At 51.6% G+C, this 16,625-nt stretch overlaps 1 protein-coding gene and 1 pseudogene across 1 annotated transcript; both read right to left on the reverse strand.

Annotated features, from left to right (window-relative positions):
* Positions 1 to 6,416: 6,416 nt before the first annotated feature.
* On the reverse strand, positions 6,417 to 6,531 carry LOC136404568 (small nucleolar RNA U3; annotated as a pseudogene).
* A 2,803-nt stretch (positions 6,532 to 9,334) lies between these two features.
* Positions 9,335 to 10,742, reverse strand: LOC136404026 (beta-defensin 1-like). The gene is made up of 2 exons (XM_066383511.1): positions 10,592 to 10,742; positions 9,335 to 9,578 (listed from the first exon to the last, which is right to left on the reverse strand). The coding sequence occupies exons 1-2, from the start codon at positions 10,647 to 10,649 to the stop codon at positions 9,433 to 9,435; spliced, it is 204 nt and encodes a 67-aa protein (XP_066239608.1). The 5' UTR covers positions 10,650 to 10,742; the 3' UTR covers positions 9,335 to 9,432.
* Positions 10,743 to 16,625: the final 5,883 nt, after the last annotated feature.

The following is a 16,625-nucleotide window of genomic DNA, read 5'->3' on the forward strand; positions in this document are numbered from 1 at the left end:
TTCTCTTCCCCATGAAGACTGGAGGGTGACGTGGTGGCCCGAGCTGTCTCCTCCGTCTTTGTGTCACAAAGTGAGACATGTCGGAGTGGGGCTTTTACTGCCACTGGAGTCCTGTGGGGACGTCCTGAGGGAAGGGCTGGTGCTCCGCGCCCTCTCTGTCATCAGCAGACCCCATTCGGAAGTTGCCTGCACTGTCAGACTCTGCGCTGCCTCCTGGTGTCACTGGGACCCTCACCACTGATCTGAGACCCATCGAAGCGAAGTGTGTCCCAGGAGGAGCCTGCGCCCTGTGCCCGGCACCCGGGGCTAGGGGTGCCTTTCTGGGGCAGAGCAACGTGCCCGGGTCGTGGTTCTTCCCTCTTCTGTCCAGGACCGTTGGCGGGAGAGACAGACATCTGGTTACATCTTTATTATATGCTGCTTAAGTGTCTGTCTGTAGCCGATAGCTTATTGGTTGCTTGCGTAACTGTACTAGCCAATGGGGTGAAGTTGCCACGGCATTCAAATAGTCCCGCCTTCTGGCATGCTGCCTCACAAATATGAGGTTAAAGATTGGAGCAATTATTATGCTGTTAAGAAATCTTAACACCAGAAGGGGTCTTTGCAATGGTACAAGACTAGAGGTTCTCCAATTGAAAAATAATGTCATAATAGCTAAGTCTTTGACTGGCTCCTCTAAAGGTGAAATACATGTCATTCCAAGAATTGATTTGGCTTCATCTCAAACAGGGTTGCCATTTCAATTGAGACATAGACAATTTCCTGTAAAACTTGCCTTTGCTATGACCATCAATAAGTCTCAGGGCAAAACGCTTAAGCGTGTTGGCATTTTTGTACCTGATCCTGCATTTGGACACGGTCAACATTATGTGGCCTGTTCAAGAGTTCATGAAAGAACGGACGTAAAATTAAAAATAATTGATGGTCCTCTGCAAGGCGAGCTTAAAAATGATGGAAAGATCTACACAAGAAATGTTGTGTACAAAGAGATCTTTGACATGTGAATTAACATTTTATTATTTAAATCACCTTTATTTATTGAGCTAGCGGTGGCTCTTAAGAAATGTACCGCCAGTGGTTTCCTTCATTGCACTCTACTTTAAGCAATTAAGCAAGTAGAAGGCGGAAACCCCGTGGGGCAGTAAGGAAAGGGGCGTCCTCGCCACCTGCCCTGGGTAATTCAGTTTGAATTAGCAGACACTTTTGCACAAATCATTTTAATTACAATTTACAATATCTAGAACAGCGGTCATTTCGTATGACCGCCGGGCTTTCTAGTATCTTATAGCCATCTAGAGGAAAGAGGCTTATGTATCTTTTTTATAGATTTGGCAGGGAAAAGTCCATAACGCAGGGTCCGTTTTGATGCGTGCTGCACGGCGACATTGGAGAAAGAAGTAGCATAGAGTCGCGGTCCCCCTATCCTTGTCCTGAAAAGGCCTGTCATGTATTGGAGAGTCCCAGGCGCAGCCGGGCAGAGGGAGCCTCTGAGGGTGCCGTGGGTGACCCCTCCCCAGTGTCAGGACAGAAAGGCCCTCCCGAGGGCGTTTCTGATGCGCAGTGACGGCGGGGAGGCCAGGGCGCGGAAGGACGTTGTCCAGGACTTCCCGGGCGAGGCCCTCACCACCACCACGAGTCACCAGTGGGTCATGTCCCTCCGGCCACTTTGTTTCTGTGTGTGGGGAGCAGGTGTGCGCCGGAAGCAGGCACATTCGTGTGGTCCTGCCTCCCAGGCCGTGTGAGCCTGCAGGAGCGTGGGATGTTGCAATGACGCCTCTGCGTGCTCCGCCTACACCAGCGACGTCTCCAACATGCTTCTCTGGCCCTTCGGAAGGAGCAGGCCGACCCCCCGGCCCCTGCTCCCTAACGGTCTCACCCTGCTTCTGCAGCATAAGGAAAATCCCCACACAGGTCACAGGACCGACCACTTCACACACTTTCAACCAGGACGGCAAACGCTAACAGATGACAATAAATTTCGCTTCGTATCTGCCGGCTCTTCTCATTTCCCTGTGGTTCCCGGAACCAGCGCTGTAGCTGGAGACTTGACTCCTAGTCCTCGTCCATCTACAGCCCACGTGAGACCTGGCTGTCTTCTGCGCTCCTCGTCCCGAGCAGCGTTCTGCAGGGACCGCCACGCGCCGGTCAGGGGCTCCGGGGAAGGGGAAGCGCGTTCGTGGCGCTTTCCCCGCTGTTCGTGTCTGGGGTCAGTCCTGACTCCCCCGGCTGACGCTTATTATTCTGAAGTTCCCGCATCGTTTATTCAGAGCTTCACCACGGGAGAGGGGAACGTTCTCCTGCAATCCTTTTCCAACTCCAGAAGCCCAGCAGTGATAACGTTTTTCCTTAATGTTTGTTGAGCTATAACTGACAAACAACATTGTATCAGTTTCCAGTTACAACATGACCAGCTGATATTTGTATAGTTTGTGAAATGATTACCCCCGGAAGTCCAGTGAACATCCGTTAAAACACAGAGTTACAATATTTCTCCTTACGGTGAAGTCTTTTTATTTATAAATTATTTTTATTTATTCATTCATTTTAGAGGAGAGAGAGAGAGAGAGAGAAGGGGGAGGAGCAGAAAACATCAACTCCTATATGTGCCTTGACCAGGCAAGCCCAGGGTTTTGAACCGGTGACCTCAGTGTTCCAGGTCAACACTTTATCCATTGCGCCACCCCAGGTCAGGCCAGTGAAGTCTTTTAAGATCTACCCCCTAGCAAATGTTGAATGTACATACAGTAGTGCTAACGGTAGTCACCTTAAGACTTGTTTCTCCTATAACCGGAAGTTGGCACCATCTCAGCCCCCCCCCCCCCACCTCCAGTCTCCTCTGACAGCCACCAGTTCGTTCTCTTATCTATGAGTCAGCTTTTTTTTAAGATTCCAAGTACAAGTGAGATTACTCCGTATTAGTCTCCTTCGTGCTGACTTATTTCACTTAGCATAATGCCTGCATTTCTTTTCCGTGGTTGCAATGGCAACATTTCCTTCTATTTTTTCTCTCCCATGGCCGAGTAATGTTCCATTGCGGATAGGTAGCATTTCACTTTATCCGTTCACCTGTGGGTGCACGCTGGGACTGTTACCCGCGTCTCGGCTACTGTAAATAGTGCTGCATGAACACAGGGTACAGATCCCTTTTCTGGTCAGGGTTCCCGCTGTCCTTCAGGTAACGGCATTTCTGTCGGCATGCTTTCTGCCCCACCTCGATTCCCCCCCCACCCCCACCTATATCATACCATCTTCATTTCATTTATCTGTCAGTGAACAGGTAAGTTGGTTCTATACCCTGACTATCGAGAGTAATGTTGCAGGGAACAGGCAACTGCCCCTGTCTCTGTGAGACCCTGATTTCACCGCCTGTAAGTGTACATTCAAAAGTGGCATCGCAGGACCACAGGCTGGTTGCATTTTAGTTCTCTTTTCGTTTGTTTGTTTTTTGAGGAAGCTCCGTACTGTTCTCCAGTGTCTGCACCATTTGACGGTCCCCCGAACGTGAACAAGGGTTCCGCTTCTCCACCTCCTTGCCGTGGTTTTCCTTAGCTTTTATGTTTCTTCGTAGCTATCCTACCAGGTGTGAGTGGTGCTGTGGCTTTGATTTGTATTGCCTTGGTGATTAGTAACGTTGAGCTTCTTCTCATGTGTCTGTTGGCCATGCCCCGCAAAGGAGACAATCCAGGACAGGAAGAAGCAACCCGTGGAAGGGAGGAAATATTTGTAAACTATGTAACTGATAAGTGGTGAGTGCCCGAAATAGATAAGGAACTCACCCAACTCAGTAGCGGAGGGCGGGGGAGGAGGAAGGTAAATGGGCAAAGGATCTGAACAGACACTTTGCCCAAGAAGACATACAAAGGGTCCCAGGAATTTTGGTTGGGGTGGCACTGAGTCTGGGGTGCCTTCTGGTAGCGCACCTTACAAAACGAGCATGGCCTGACCTTGCACAGGAGGTCATGAAGGAGGGCGCAAGTTACCGCCACCTTGTGGCGACTCTGTGTGTGCGTCACCCTAAGGGACAGGGCTGTCCTGCTCCTGCTTGCCTGAATCTTGGGCTGTAAACCTCAAGCTCTTTGTAATCCCTCCTTTTATTTTTCCTTAAGGAACCTAGGGAGAGCTCTTACAGTCGTAGTGATCCTCTCAAAGATTCAGCCTGTGTTTTTAATCCTCTCCTGTGTGAACGTTGTCTTCTCATCCGTCTTACTCTGGTTTCCCTCCTTTAATTCGAGGTTCTGTGGGAGAAATTTAGCTGGTTGATTTCTGAGTTTTTCTCCTGTGGACTCTAAAAGCATCTCACGTTACACAGCTCTCTCTGTCTCTCAGCACTGCGTGAGCTGCGTTCCCACACATTTCGGTGTGTTGTGTTGTCATTTTTGATCCGTTTAAACTATTTTCTAGTTTCTCATGTGATTTGTCCTCTGACCCATTAGAAACATGTTGATTAATTTTCACATATTTGGAGATTTTTTTCTCCAGATATTTTTCTGTTACTGATATGTTTGTAAATTCCACTGTAGATACATACACTAGAATGACTAGATGATTTAAAATTGCTTTGATTTTTGAGATTTGCATTATAGCTCAGTATGGGCTACATTGTATAACATTTTAAAGTATTTGAAGTAGCCCGCCCTTATTGGGCAGAGTGTCCTATAAATTTCAATTGGGTCACAGTGGATGATACTGTCACAGCGGATGATACTGTTACAGCGGACGATACTGTCACAGCGGATGATACTGTTTGTCAACTCTTCTTCATCTTTACTGATGTACTGTGCCTGCTTTTTCTTTTCACAAGCAGAGAGATGTTGAAATATCCACTTGTAACAATTTTTCTGTTTTCTTCTCTCATTTTTATCAGTTTTTTTCCTTAATCATTTTGGAATTCTGTTACAAGGTACTTTCTAATTTAGTATTAATACATGTTCCTGGTGAACTAACCCCTTTGTCATCGGGGAAAAGCACCCCGGCTCATCTCTGGGGATGCTTTCCATCCCAAGATCTTCTTGATTTATATCGTCTATTAGCCAGTATAGCTTATTTCCTTTTCTTCAGATTAATATCCCCATAGCATATCTGTTTCTATCCTTGCCTTTTGATCTCTCAAGTGGTTTTGTTTTTACTAAGTAATGTGCATCTGAGTCTCATTTTTTACTGAACTGACAATCTCTCGCTTGAAGATAAAGTGTCTAGACTCTTAGCAGCAAATTCATTCCATCATGTCAAGCCAAATGTCCACGGGCTTCATTTTTCTTCTGCCTGAAGAGACACGTGTGTGTGTGTGTGTGTATTTAATAGTCCTGGCTTTTGCTAGTGAGGTATTTTCTTAGCTGTTTTTTGTTGTTGTTTTTTTTTGTTTTTTGTTTTTTTTTAAATAAATTTTTATTAATGGTAATGGGATGACATTAATAAATCAGGGTACATATATTCAAAGAAAACATGTCTAGGTTATTTTGTCATTAAATTATGTTGCATACCCCTCGCCCAAAGTCAGATTGTCCTCCGCCACCCTCTATCTAGTTCTCTGTGCCCCTCCCCCTCCCCCTAACTCTCCCCCTGTCCTCCCTCCCCCCACCCCTGGTAACCACCACACTCTTGTCCATGTCTCTTAGTCTCATTTTTATGTTCCACCAATGTATGGAATCATGTAGTTCTTGTTTTTTTCTGATTTACTTATTTCACTCCTTATAATGTTATCAAGATCCCACCATTTTGCTGTAAATGATCTGATGTCATCATTTCTTATGGCTGAGTAGTATTCCATAGTGTATATGTGCCACATCTTCTTTATCCAGTCTTCTATTGAAGGGCTTTTTGGTTGTTTCTATGTCTTGGCCACTGTGAACAGTGCTGCAATGAACATGGGGCTACATGTGTCTTCACGTATCAATGTTCTGAGGTTTTGGGGTATATACCCAGTAGAGGGATTGCTGGGTCATAAGGTAGTTCTATTTGCAGTTTATTGAGGAACCACCATACTTTCCTCCATAATGGTTGTACTACTTTACAGTCCCACCAACAGTGAATGAGGGTTCCTTTTTCTCCACAGCCTCTCCAACATTTGCTATTACCCGTCTTGTTGATAATAGCTAATCTAACAGGGGTGAGGTGGTATCTCATTGTAGTTTTGATTTGCATTTCCCTAATAACTAATGAAGCTGAGCATCTTTTCATATATCTGTTGGCCATTTGTATCTCTTCCTGGGAGAAGTGTCTATTCATGTCCTCTTCCCATTTTTTTATTGGATTGTTTGTTTGTTTGTTGTTGAGTTTTATGAGTTCTTTGTAAATTTTGGATATTTGGCCCTTATCTGAGCTGTTGTTTGAAAATATCATTTCCCATTTAGTTGGCTGTCTGTTTATTTTTATATCAGTTTCTCTTGCTGAGCAAAAACTTTTTATTCTGATGTAGTCCCATTCATTTATCTTTGCCTTCACTTCTCTTGCCATTGGAGTCAAGTACTCTACACGATCAGAGAAACTTCTCTAGTAACAAACTATAGAAATGATCCCTGAAAGTATAGTCTTATGTTTTTTGTTGTTTAAAATGTTTTACATTAAGAAAAGACTTTGTCAGAGCAGTTTCAGATTCACTACAAAATTGAAGGCAAGGTACAGAGATTTCCCTTCTGCCCCCACGTGCACAGTCTCCCCGATCAACATCACTCACTGGATGGGACACTCGTTCCAATGATAAACCTACACCGTCTAAGCATCATTACCCAGAGTCCTTCGGACCTTTGTTTTTGAAGTGTATTTCCCTGGCATGGAATTCTAGGTTGATAATTTTTTTTCCCTTTGGGTACTTACAGGTGTTGCCCCATTTCATTCTGGCTCTTGTAGATTCTGGTGAAACGTTTGCTATAATTCCTCTTTTTGTTACTCTGAATTTAATGTACTTTCCTCTCAGGCTGCTTTTTAAGATTTTTCTCTTTTTTAATTATTTTAGATTTTTTTATTGAATTTTAAGGGAAGAGATAGATAGATAGATAAGAGAAAGGCAGGGGAGGAGCAGGAAGTATCAACTCCCATATGTGCCCTGACCAGGCAAGCCCAGGGTTTCGAACCGGTGACCTCAGAGTTCCAGGATGACGCTTTATTCCTTGTGCCACCACAGGTCAGGCAGACTTTTCTCATGATCCACTGGTTAATTTGATTATGTTGTGCTTGGTGTAGTATTCTCTATGTTGATTCTGTTTGATTCCTTAAACACTAAATTTTTGTGTTTCTGGTCTCATCTGATTTTGGAAAATGACAGGCCGTTCTCTCCTCTACTCTACTTCCCTCACCCATCCTTCCTCTGACTCCAAATACATGTATCATAGGCTGCTTGATGCTTTCCCGTAGGTCACTGTGAATGTGTGTTTAGGCCTCCCTGCCCCTGCTCTCTGCTTCACTTCTTCATGTGTTTGTATTAACACAGGCTACGGCTTACTCATCTTTTCTTCTGTAAGATCATATGCCATTAATCCAATTCAGTCTACTTTTTTTTAAGAATTTTTTTAAATTTTATTTATTCATTTTAGAAAGAAGAGAGAGATAGAGAGAGAAGGGGGGGAGGAGCAGGAAGCATCAACTCCCATATGTGCCTTGACCAGGCAAGCCCAGGGTTTCAAACCAGTGACCTCAGCATTTCCAGGTCGATGCCTTATCCACTGCACCACCACAGGTCAGGCCCAATTCAGTCTGTTTTTATTCAGATATTTAGTTTCATCTCTGGCTCTGTATAGCTTTCATTTCTCTCCTCATTATGATGACTTTCCCCTCCCCCCTCAACTTCGGAACATTTATAAGAATTGTAACAGTTCTTGTACGTCTCTTGTTGCTAATTCCATCATCTTCGTCATCTCGCGATCTGTTTGTCCAGATTGACTTTTCTCTTGGTTATAGACCCTGTTCTCCTGCTTCTTTGCAAACCTGGTATTAGTGATTGGATTCAGTATGTTATAAAGCTTACGTATATTGTTGAGTGGTAGACATGGTTGTTTTCCTGTGACACTCCTTTAAAGAGCGTTAGATGTATTCTGGCTCACCTGTAAGTTGTTTGGAGATCAGTTTGCTCTTTCAGGAATGATTTTTTTTTAATTTGTCAGAGTCATTCCAGAACTCAATGGCCCTACCACTAATGCCGTTATTTTCTGAGGACCCTCCTGTGGTCTCCCCACTTTGCTGGTGGGAGTGTGTACCTCCCAGCCTTGCACGTGCTCTTGGGATTGTTTATCTCACCCTGTTGGGTGTTTCCCTCTGGCCTGTGCAGCTTCATCCTAAGCGTGGTCAGATGCTCAAGCCGAGATTCATGGGGCTCCTGCTGCAGCCCTGAGGAGCTCCACACCCCCCATACCTCTTTATGGTTTCCTGCCCTGGACACGGGGATGCCTCGTGTTGTCAGAGACACCCGTTGCTTTGACTCAGAGGATTATTGTTCTGTTGGCCTGGAAACCCGTAGGCTGGAGACACTGTAGGTCTCCCCTCAATCACAGTCCCGCACTGCACTGTTCATTGTTCAACGACTGAAACACCGCTTCACACCTTTGTCTGGCTCTCCAGCTGCGTACTGCTGCGCAGGCAGGGGAGTTCCCACAGCCCTTAATCCTGTTTTGATGCAAGGTACTCGACGGATCAGGGCGGAAATGATTAAGACAAGGTCCTTGCCCTTAACAATTTCCTGGTAGAAAGACAGGAGCTATGCAGATGTACACGATGCAAAAAAAAAAGCAAGCAGCATTCAGACACAGAGCACCAGAGCCAGGGCCCTGCGTTGAATCGGCAGAAAGAGCGTACTCCTTCGGAACAGGAGCTCTGTTCTCAAGGAGAGAGAGTTGAGAGGCTCCTGAGGGTGCATGAAAGTTTAGAGCGAGAGCTAGGAGAGAGATTATCTGTCAGGTGCGAGGTCAGCCGGAGCAGGGACGAGGACGAGAGGAGGACAGAAGGAACATCTGAGGGACAGCCAGGCGCCCCCATGCGTCCCCATTTCTCTGGGGCATGATATGTTCTTCAGACGGACTTGGATGACCCCTGAGGGACTCGCTAAAGTCTTAGGGGGGATTTGATGGGGAAACGGGGTGTCGGAGGGAGAAGCCACGTGAGTGGTACTGCAGGACAAACACGGAGTCAGGTTTGCCAGGGGGTATGAAACGGACAAAAGAGGAAGGACCGTAGGAAGGAAACCCAGGCAGGCCTCCTGGTGGAGTCCTCCAGAAGGTGAGAATTTCCTTGAATGGAAAGGAAGTCATCAACACGTTCTGGAGTAGCCCGTTTGGCCACAACTCCCACCGGAACCAGGATTTTAACAACACAACCACACTCCTGATTTCTCTTTTCTTTTCTTTGTTTTTGAAAAAAATATTTAATGTCCCTTTGCGTTTATACACTGCAAGCAGGCGGGCGACGTGGCCCCCCGACGACATCCTCATCGTGGCTCCGAACCTCTCACTTCCTCCTCCGGCAGCACTTGCGGCCCTTGAGCGAGCAGCTGCCGATGCGCTCCTCCCGGGGGAGGCAGGTCAGCGCGGCGCAGCGCCCGCCGCGGACCCGGCAGAAGTACCTCTGCACCGCGCCGATGACGCCCGCGTCACCTGCCGAGAGAAAACACCCTCGGGAAGGTTCTAGGAAGGCTTCTGCTATGAGTACAAGGATTTCCAGTCCCCCCCAGTAACTGACTTGTCCTCTTCCTTTTACTTATTATTATTATTTCTTTGCTTTCTCTCTTCCTTGTCCATGACATCGGGAGGAGAGTGGAAGGGAGCAAGCACCAAGGCCTCCAATCACACAGAGTATCTCCGGGCGCAGCTCAAGCCCGGAGCCACCATGGCGCTGGCAAGTGTGGTCCTGGGGCCCGCCGGCACGGAGGGACGGGGGGGGGGGGGGGGGGGGGGGGGGGGGGGGGGGAGGGCTCAGCCGGCCTTGGTCCTTCCCTCAACCCCATGGGGCTCTCTCTAGGGGCCAAAGACTGGACCTCCCACCGCTAAGCTGATGAGCTAGAAGACTGATTCCGTTCTGGGAGGGGGGGGTAATCCATCAGCCTTTTCCGTTGGTACTAAAATGTCTGCATCCCTTCCTGCCTGCCTCATTACCGGGTATCACGGCCTTTCCATCAGGAGGTGTCTCAGGTGAGCTGCTTAGGCTGGTAGGAGGGGCGGGCGTTTGGGGGTGCAGGTGAAAGAGGGGAAGGGACTGGGGCGCACAGATTGGTGGCGGCAGAATAGTCCAGGGGAAGTAAGTGAAGCGCAGAAAACAAAGTAATAACTGTGATAACTATGTAGGGTGCCAGCTAGGGTCCTGGAAGTACCAAGGGGGTCTCTTTATAAAGTATATGACTGTCTTGTACACCTGGAACCACTATAAAATGAAATTGAAGGACCCCCTCCCCCCAAAAGAAAAAAAACCTCAAAGGGGAAAAGATCAGAAAAGATTGGGAAGCCTGCTTTCAGGCCTGGATCCCTGCCGGGAGGAGCAGTGGGTGTCTGTCTCCTCTAAGACAGATCTGCCTGGTCACCGGTTCCCCGAGGAGCAGGGCGGACCGACCCAGAACGCGGCACTCTCGGTCCTGTCCTGTCCTGTCCGCCCCCTCGCCGCCCGCCCGTCTCACCTGGAGTCGGCACCAGACACAAGAGCAGCAGCCCGAAGACAAGCGCGTAGATCCTCATGGTGGACGGCTCACGGCGCACAGACTGGCCGGGAAGATGCTCCTGGTGACTTTATAAAGCTCCAGGCCCTGGGCCACAGGCAGAGCCAGAGGAGGCTGCAATTCCTGTCATGTCACAGCGATGATGTCGTGCTGCCGGCTGAAGTCTCTTACCACACAGACCGCACCCACTAAGCCGGAGGTGAATTGCCAACCTAAGGGTGAGACAGAGTCCTGTGTGAGCATCCAGCTGCTGGGATGTCCCCTGGGCTCCCACCTGGCTGCGGGCGTAGGTGGGAAGGACATGCCCTTTCTTGGAAGTGCCCCAGGGCGTGTCGCTGGGAGCAGACCTGACTCCCCTATGGTCCTTTCCAAGGTCTCTGCCTTCTCTCTAAAGTCCTGGGAGTGAGTGTCCGAGGTCCCCCCGGGAACCGCATCAGTCCAGACTTGGACAGAGTCCGCTCTAGGGATAAACTCAAGCTGGGTCCCGTCCCCAGGCTGCGAGGAGCACCCAGAATGGAGACAAGACCGGGTCAACGTTTAGGTGAGGAAGACAGGGGAGGAAAAACGGGCGACATTCCTGAGTCCCTGACTCTGTGTCCCTTGGCCATTATGGGGTGTTGTAATTTGGGTGAAACACGGCTTACCCTCCATCACTGTCTGAAAACTGACGAATTCATGAGTCAAGAAGGTGTCTCCTTATTCTTCATCAGAGAAAGAGAATGCTGGGATGACACGTTCAAAGGGCCAGCGTCTCCTCCGTGTTGGTGACCCCTCCCCCCCACACATGCAAATGAGGGGCTCAGGAGCCGCACCTAAGACCTCCGGTTATGCATGGTCCGTGACCATTCAGGGAGGCCCAGGAAGCAGGTGACGTCCTCTGGATACGGAACCGATGTTTAGTGGACCCACTGCTTTTTTTTCTTTTTTAATAAAGGTTAGATTTAAATGTTAAATCCAAACCGTGGGTCGTTTTGTCAGTCATTGGGAAGTGAAGTTGCTGTGAGGTTGCCCACTTGTGTGCCTGTGTGCCTGTGTGCCTGTGTGCCTGTGTGCCCTGTGTGCCCTGTGTGCCTGTGTGCCCTGTGTGTGTGCCTGTGTGCCTGTGTGCCTGTGTGCCTGTGTGCCTGTGTGCCCTGTGTGCCCTGTGTGCCTGTGTGCCTGTGTGCCTTGTGTGTGTGCCTCGTGTGCCTCGTGTGCCTCGTGTGCCTGTGTGCCTGTGTGCCTGTGTGCCTGTGTGCCCTGTGTGCCTGTGTGTGCCTGTGTGCCTGTGTGCCCTGTGTGCCTGTGTGCCTTGTGTGTGTGCCTGTGTGCCTGTGTGCCTGTGTGCCTTGTGTGTGTGCCTGTGTGCCTGTGTGCCTGTGTGCCTGTGTGCCTGTGTGCCTTGTGTGTGTGCCTGTGTGCCTGTGTGCCTGTGTGCCTGTGTGCCTGTGTGCCTTGTGTGTGTGCCTGTGTGCCTGTGTGCCTGTGTGCCTTGTGTGTGTGCCTGTGTGCCCTGTGTGCCTGTGTGCCTTGTGTGTGTGCCTGTGTGCCCTGTGTGCCTGTGTGCCTTGTGTGTGTGCCTGTGTGCCCTGTGTGTGTGCCTGTGTGCCTGTGTGCCTGTGTGCCTGTGTGCCTGTGTGTGTGCCTGTGTGCCCTGTGTGTGTGCCTGTGTGCCTGTGTGCCTGTGTGCCTGTGTGCCCTGTGTGCCTGTGTGCCTTGTGTGTGTGCCTGTGTGCCTGTGTGCCTGTGTGCCTTGTGTGTGTGTGCCTGTGTGCCTGTGTGCCTGTGTGCCTGTGTGCCTGTGTGCCCTGTGTGCCTGTGTGTGTGCCTGTGTGCCCTGTGTGTGTGCCTGTGTGCCTGTGTGCCTGTGTGCCTTGTGTGTGTGCCTGTGTGCCTGTGTGCCTGTGTGTGTGCCTGTGTGCCCTGTGTGCCTGTGTGCCTTGTGTGTGTGCCTGTGTGCCCTGTGTGTGTGCCTGTGTGCCTGTGTGCCTGTGTGCCTGTGTGCCTGTGTGTGTGCCTGTGTGCCCTGTGTGTGTGCCTGTGTGCCTGTGTGCCTGTGTGCCTGTGTGCCTGTGTGCCCTGTGTGCCTGTGTGCCTTGTGTGTGTGCCTGTGTGCCTGTGTGCCTTGTGTGTGTGCCTGTGTGCCTGTGTGCCTGTGTGCCTGTGTGCCTGTGTGCCTTGTGTGTGTGCATGTGTGCCTGTGTGCCTGTGTGCCTGTGTGCCTGTGTGCCTTGTGTGTGTGCCCTGTGTGCCTGTGTGCCTGTGTGCCTTGTGTGTGTGCCTCGTGTGCCTCGTGTGCCTGTGTGCCTGTGTGCCTGTGTGCCTGTGTGCCCTGTGTGCCTGTGTGCCTATGTGCCTGTGTGCCCTGTGTGCCTGTGTGCCTTGTGTGTGTGCCTGTGTGCCTGTGTGCCTGTGTGCCTTGTGTGTGTGCCTGTGTGCCTGTGTGCCTGTGTGCCTGTGTGCCTTGTGTGTGTGCCTGTGTGCCTGTGTGCCTGTGTGCCTGTGTGCCTGTGTGCCTTGTGTGTGTGCCTGTGTGCCTGTGTGCCTGTGTGCCTTGTGTGTGTGCCTGTGTGCCCTGTGTGCCTGTGTGCCTTGTGTGTGTGCCTGTGTGCCTGTGTGCCTGTGTGCCTGTGTGCCTGTGTGCCCTGTGTGCCTGTGTGTGTGCCTGTGTGCCTGTGTGCCTGTGTGCCTTGTGTGTGTGCCTGTGTGCCTGTGTGCCTGTGTGCCTGTGTGCCTGTGTGCCCTGTGTGCCTGTGTGTGTGCCTGTGTGCCCTGTGTGTGTGCCTGTGTGCCTGTGTGCCTGTGTGCCTTGTGTGTGTGCCTGTGTGCCTGTGTGCCTGTGTGTGTGCCTGTGTGCCCTGTGTGCCTGTGTGCCTTGTGTGTGTGCCTGTGTGCCCTGTGTGTGTGCCTGTGTGCCTGTGTGCCTGTGTGCCTGTGTGCCTGTGTGTGTGCCTGTGTGCCCTGTGTGTGTGCCTGTGTGCCTGTGTGCCTGTGTGCCTGTGTGCCCTGTGTGCCTGTGTGCCTTGTGTGTGTGCCTGTGTGCCTGTGTGCCTTGTGTGTGTGCCTGTGTGCCTGTGTGCCTGTGTGCCTGTGTGCCTGTGTGCCTTGTGTGTGTGCCTGTGTGCCTGTGTGCCTGTGTGCCTGTGTGCCTGTGTGCCTTGTGTGTGTGCCTGTGTGCCCTGTGTGCCTGTGTGCCTTGTGTGTGTGCCTGTGTGCTCTGTGTGCCTGTGTGCCTTGTGTGTGTGCCTGTGTGCCCTGTGTGCCTGTGTGCCTGTGTGCCTGTGTGCCTTGTGTGTGTGCCTGTGTGCCCTGTGTGCCTGTGTGCCTGTGTGCCTGTGTGCCTGTGTGCCTTGTGTGTGTGCCTGTGTGCCCTGTGTGCCTGTGTGCCTTGTGTGTGTGCCTGTGTGCCCTGTGTGCCCTGTGTGCCTGTGTGCCTGTGTGCCTGTGTGCCTGTGTGCCTTGTGTGTGTGCCTGTGTGCCCTGTGTGCCTGTGTGCCTTGTGTGTGTGCCTGTGTGCCCTGTGTGCCTGTGTGCCTGTGTGTGTGCCTGTGTGCCCTGTGTGTGTGCCTGTGTGCCTGTGTGCCTGTGTGCCTGTGTGCCCTGTGTGCCTGTGTGCCTTGTGTGTGTGTGCCTGTGTGCCTGTGTGCCTGTGTGCCTGTGTGCCCTGTGTGCCTGTGTGCCCTGTGTGTGTGCCTGTGTGCCTGTGTGCCTTGTGTGTGTGCCTGTGTGCCCTGTGTGCCTGTGTGCCTTGTGTGTGTGCCTGTGTGCCCTGTGTGCCTGTGTGCCTTGTGTGTGTGCCTGTGTGCCCTGTGTGCCTGTGTGCCTGTGTGCCTTGTGTGTGTGCCTGTGTGCCCTGTGTGCCTGTGTGCCTTGTGTGTGTGCCTGTGTGCCTGTGTGCCTGTGTGCCTGTGTGCCTGTGTGCCTGTGTGCCTTGTGTGTGTGCCTGTGTGCCCTGTGTGCCTGTGTGTGTGCCTGTGTGCCTGTGTGTGTGCCTGTGTGTGTGCCTGTGTGCCTTGTGTGTGTGCCTGTGTGCCTGTGTGCCTGTGTGCCTTGTGTGTGTGCCTGTGTGCCCTGTGTGCCTGTGTGTGTGCCTGTGTGCCTTGTGTGTGTGCCTGTGTGCCCTGTGTGCCTGTGTGCCTTGTGTGTGTGCCTGTGTGCCTGTGTGCCTGTGTGCCTGTGTGCCTTGTGTGTGTGCCTGTGTGCCTGTGTGCCTGTGTGCCTGTGTGCCTGTGTGTGTGCCTGTGTGCCCTGTGTGCCTGTGTGCCTGTGTGCCTTGTGTGTGTGCCTGTGTGCCCTGTGTGCCTGTGTGCCTGTGTGCCTGTGTGCCTGTGTGCCCTGTGTGCCTGTGTGCCCTGTGTGCCCTGTGTGCCTTGTGTGTGTGCCTGTGTGCCTGTGTGCCTGTGTGCCTGTGTGCCCTGTGTGCCTTGTGTGTGTGCCTGTGTGCCTGTGTGCCTTGTGTGTGTGCCTGTGTGCCTGTGTGCCTGTGTGCCTGTGTGCCTGTGTGCCTTGTGTGTGTGCCTGTGTGCCTGTGTGCCTGTGTGCCTGTGTGCCTGTGTGCCTGTGTGTGTTCCTGTGTGCCCTGTGTGCCTGTGTGCCTGTGTGCCTGTGTGCCTTGTGTGTGTGCCTGTGTGCCTGTGTGCCTGTGTGCCTGTGTGCCTGTGTGTGTGCCTGTGTGCCCTGTGTGCCTGTGTGCCTGTGTGCCTGTGTGCCGTGTGCCTGTGTGCCTTGTGTGTGTGCCTGTGTGCCTGTGTGCCTGTGTGCCTGTGTGCCCTGTGTGCCTGTGTGCCTGTGTGCCTGTGTGCCTGTGTGCCTTGTGTGTGTGCCTGTGTGCCCTGTGTGCCTGTGTGCCTGTGTGCCTGTGTGCCTGTGTGTGTGCCTGTGTGTGTGCCTGTGTGCCTTGTGTGTGTGCCCTGTGTGCCTTGTGTGTGTGCCTGTGTGCCTGTGTGCCTTGTGTGTGTGCCTGTGTGCCTTGTGTGTGTGCCTGTGTGCCTTGTGTGTGTGCCTGTGTGCCTGTGTGCCTTGTGTGTATGCAATCAGAGGGCTTGGCCGGCCAGCGTGCTGCAGGCGTGTTTGTCCCTGGAGCATGCACTCAGGGTCCTGGTGCACCCAGTGGGTTCTGTCAGCAAACTCGGGACACCTGCTACAGGTGCAGACAAGGTGGGCCCGGGGACAGGACAGGACAGGACAGGACGGAAGGGGTGAGTTCCAAAGAGGGGCCAGCTCCGTATCTTTCTCTGGAGGAGCCCCCCCTGGAGGGGAAGGCAGAGGGGCAGCCATCAGACCACCGCACAGGGTGGGTTCTGAGGAGGGTCACCCCCAGGGCTCAGGCCCAGGGCTGCGGAAACCTCAGAGAAAGGTCCTTCCTGCTGACGGCCGAATTCAGGCGGCGGGTGTAAGACGGGTGTGCAGTTGCAGGCCCTGGGTCCTTTGAAAAGAGTCTTTGCTGGTAAGTTTGGGATTTGATACCAAGCAGATGTTTTTAGGGGGGGCAGGAAGTGAGGATGGGGCGGGGCAGGCGTGGACAATGGGAGGGTCTTCTCCTGTCTCTCCTGGGAAGGAAGAGAGAGAGCGGGCGGGGTGTTGGAGGCAGCGACCAGAGCCGGTGTCACCAGAGCCCCAGGCCCCGGGGAGGGTTTGCTTTTCCGCAGGAGAACAGACCTCCACTGTGCGTCCTGTGCGTCCTGTGAGTCCGTGCTCTAACCCGCCCCTTCCAAGACCAGGAGGCGTTTGTAAAGGACAACACCCTGGTTTCCTGAGGTTCCGTGGGAATAAAAGCCTCCTCTCTTTGTCAGCTACGTTGGAAGCTGGGGACGGGAGATCAGACACCCTCCCTACGTAGGAACTACGTTTTAAAGCACACTTCTGTTTTGTTTTTGTTTGTTTTTAATGTTCTAAAAGTTATGCACGTTTGCAGCAGAAACTCCAACACCGAGGAACGAGACAGTTCCTCACTCCCCAGCCCGGGAACAACCGGTATCTCTGGTTGCCTTTTTTTTTTTTTTTTTTTTTGCCTAGT

The sequence above is a fragment of the Saccopteryx leptura genome, chromosome 4, assembly GCF_036850995.1.
Source record: "Saccopteryx leptura isolate mSacLep1 chromosome 4, mSacLep1_pri_phased_curated, whole genome shotgun sequence".
In the NCBI taxonomy this organism is placed as follows: Eukaryota; Metazoa; Chordata; class Mammalia; order Chiroptera; family Emballonuridae; genus Saccopteryx; species Saccopteryx leptura.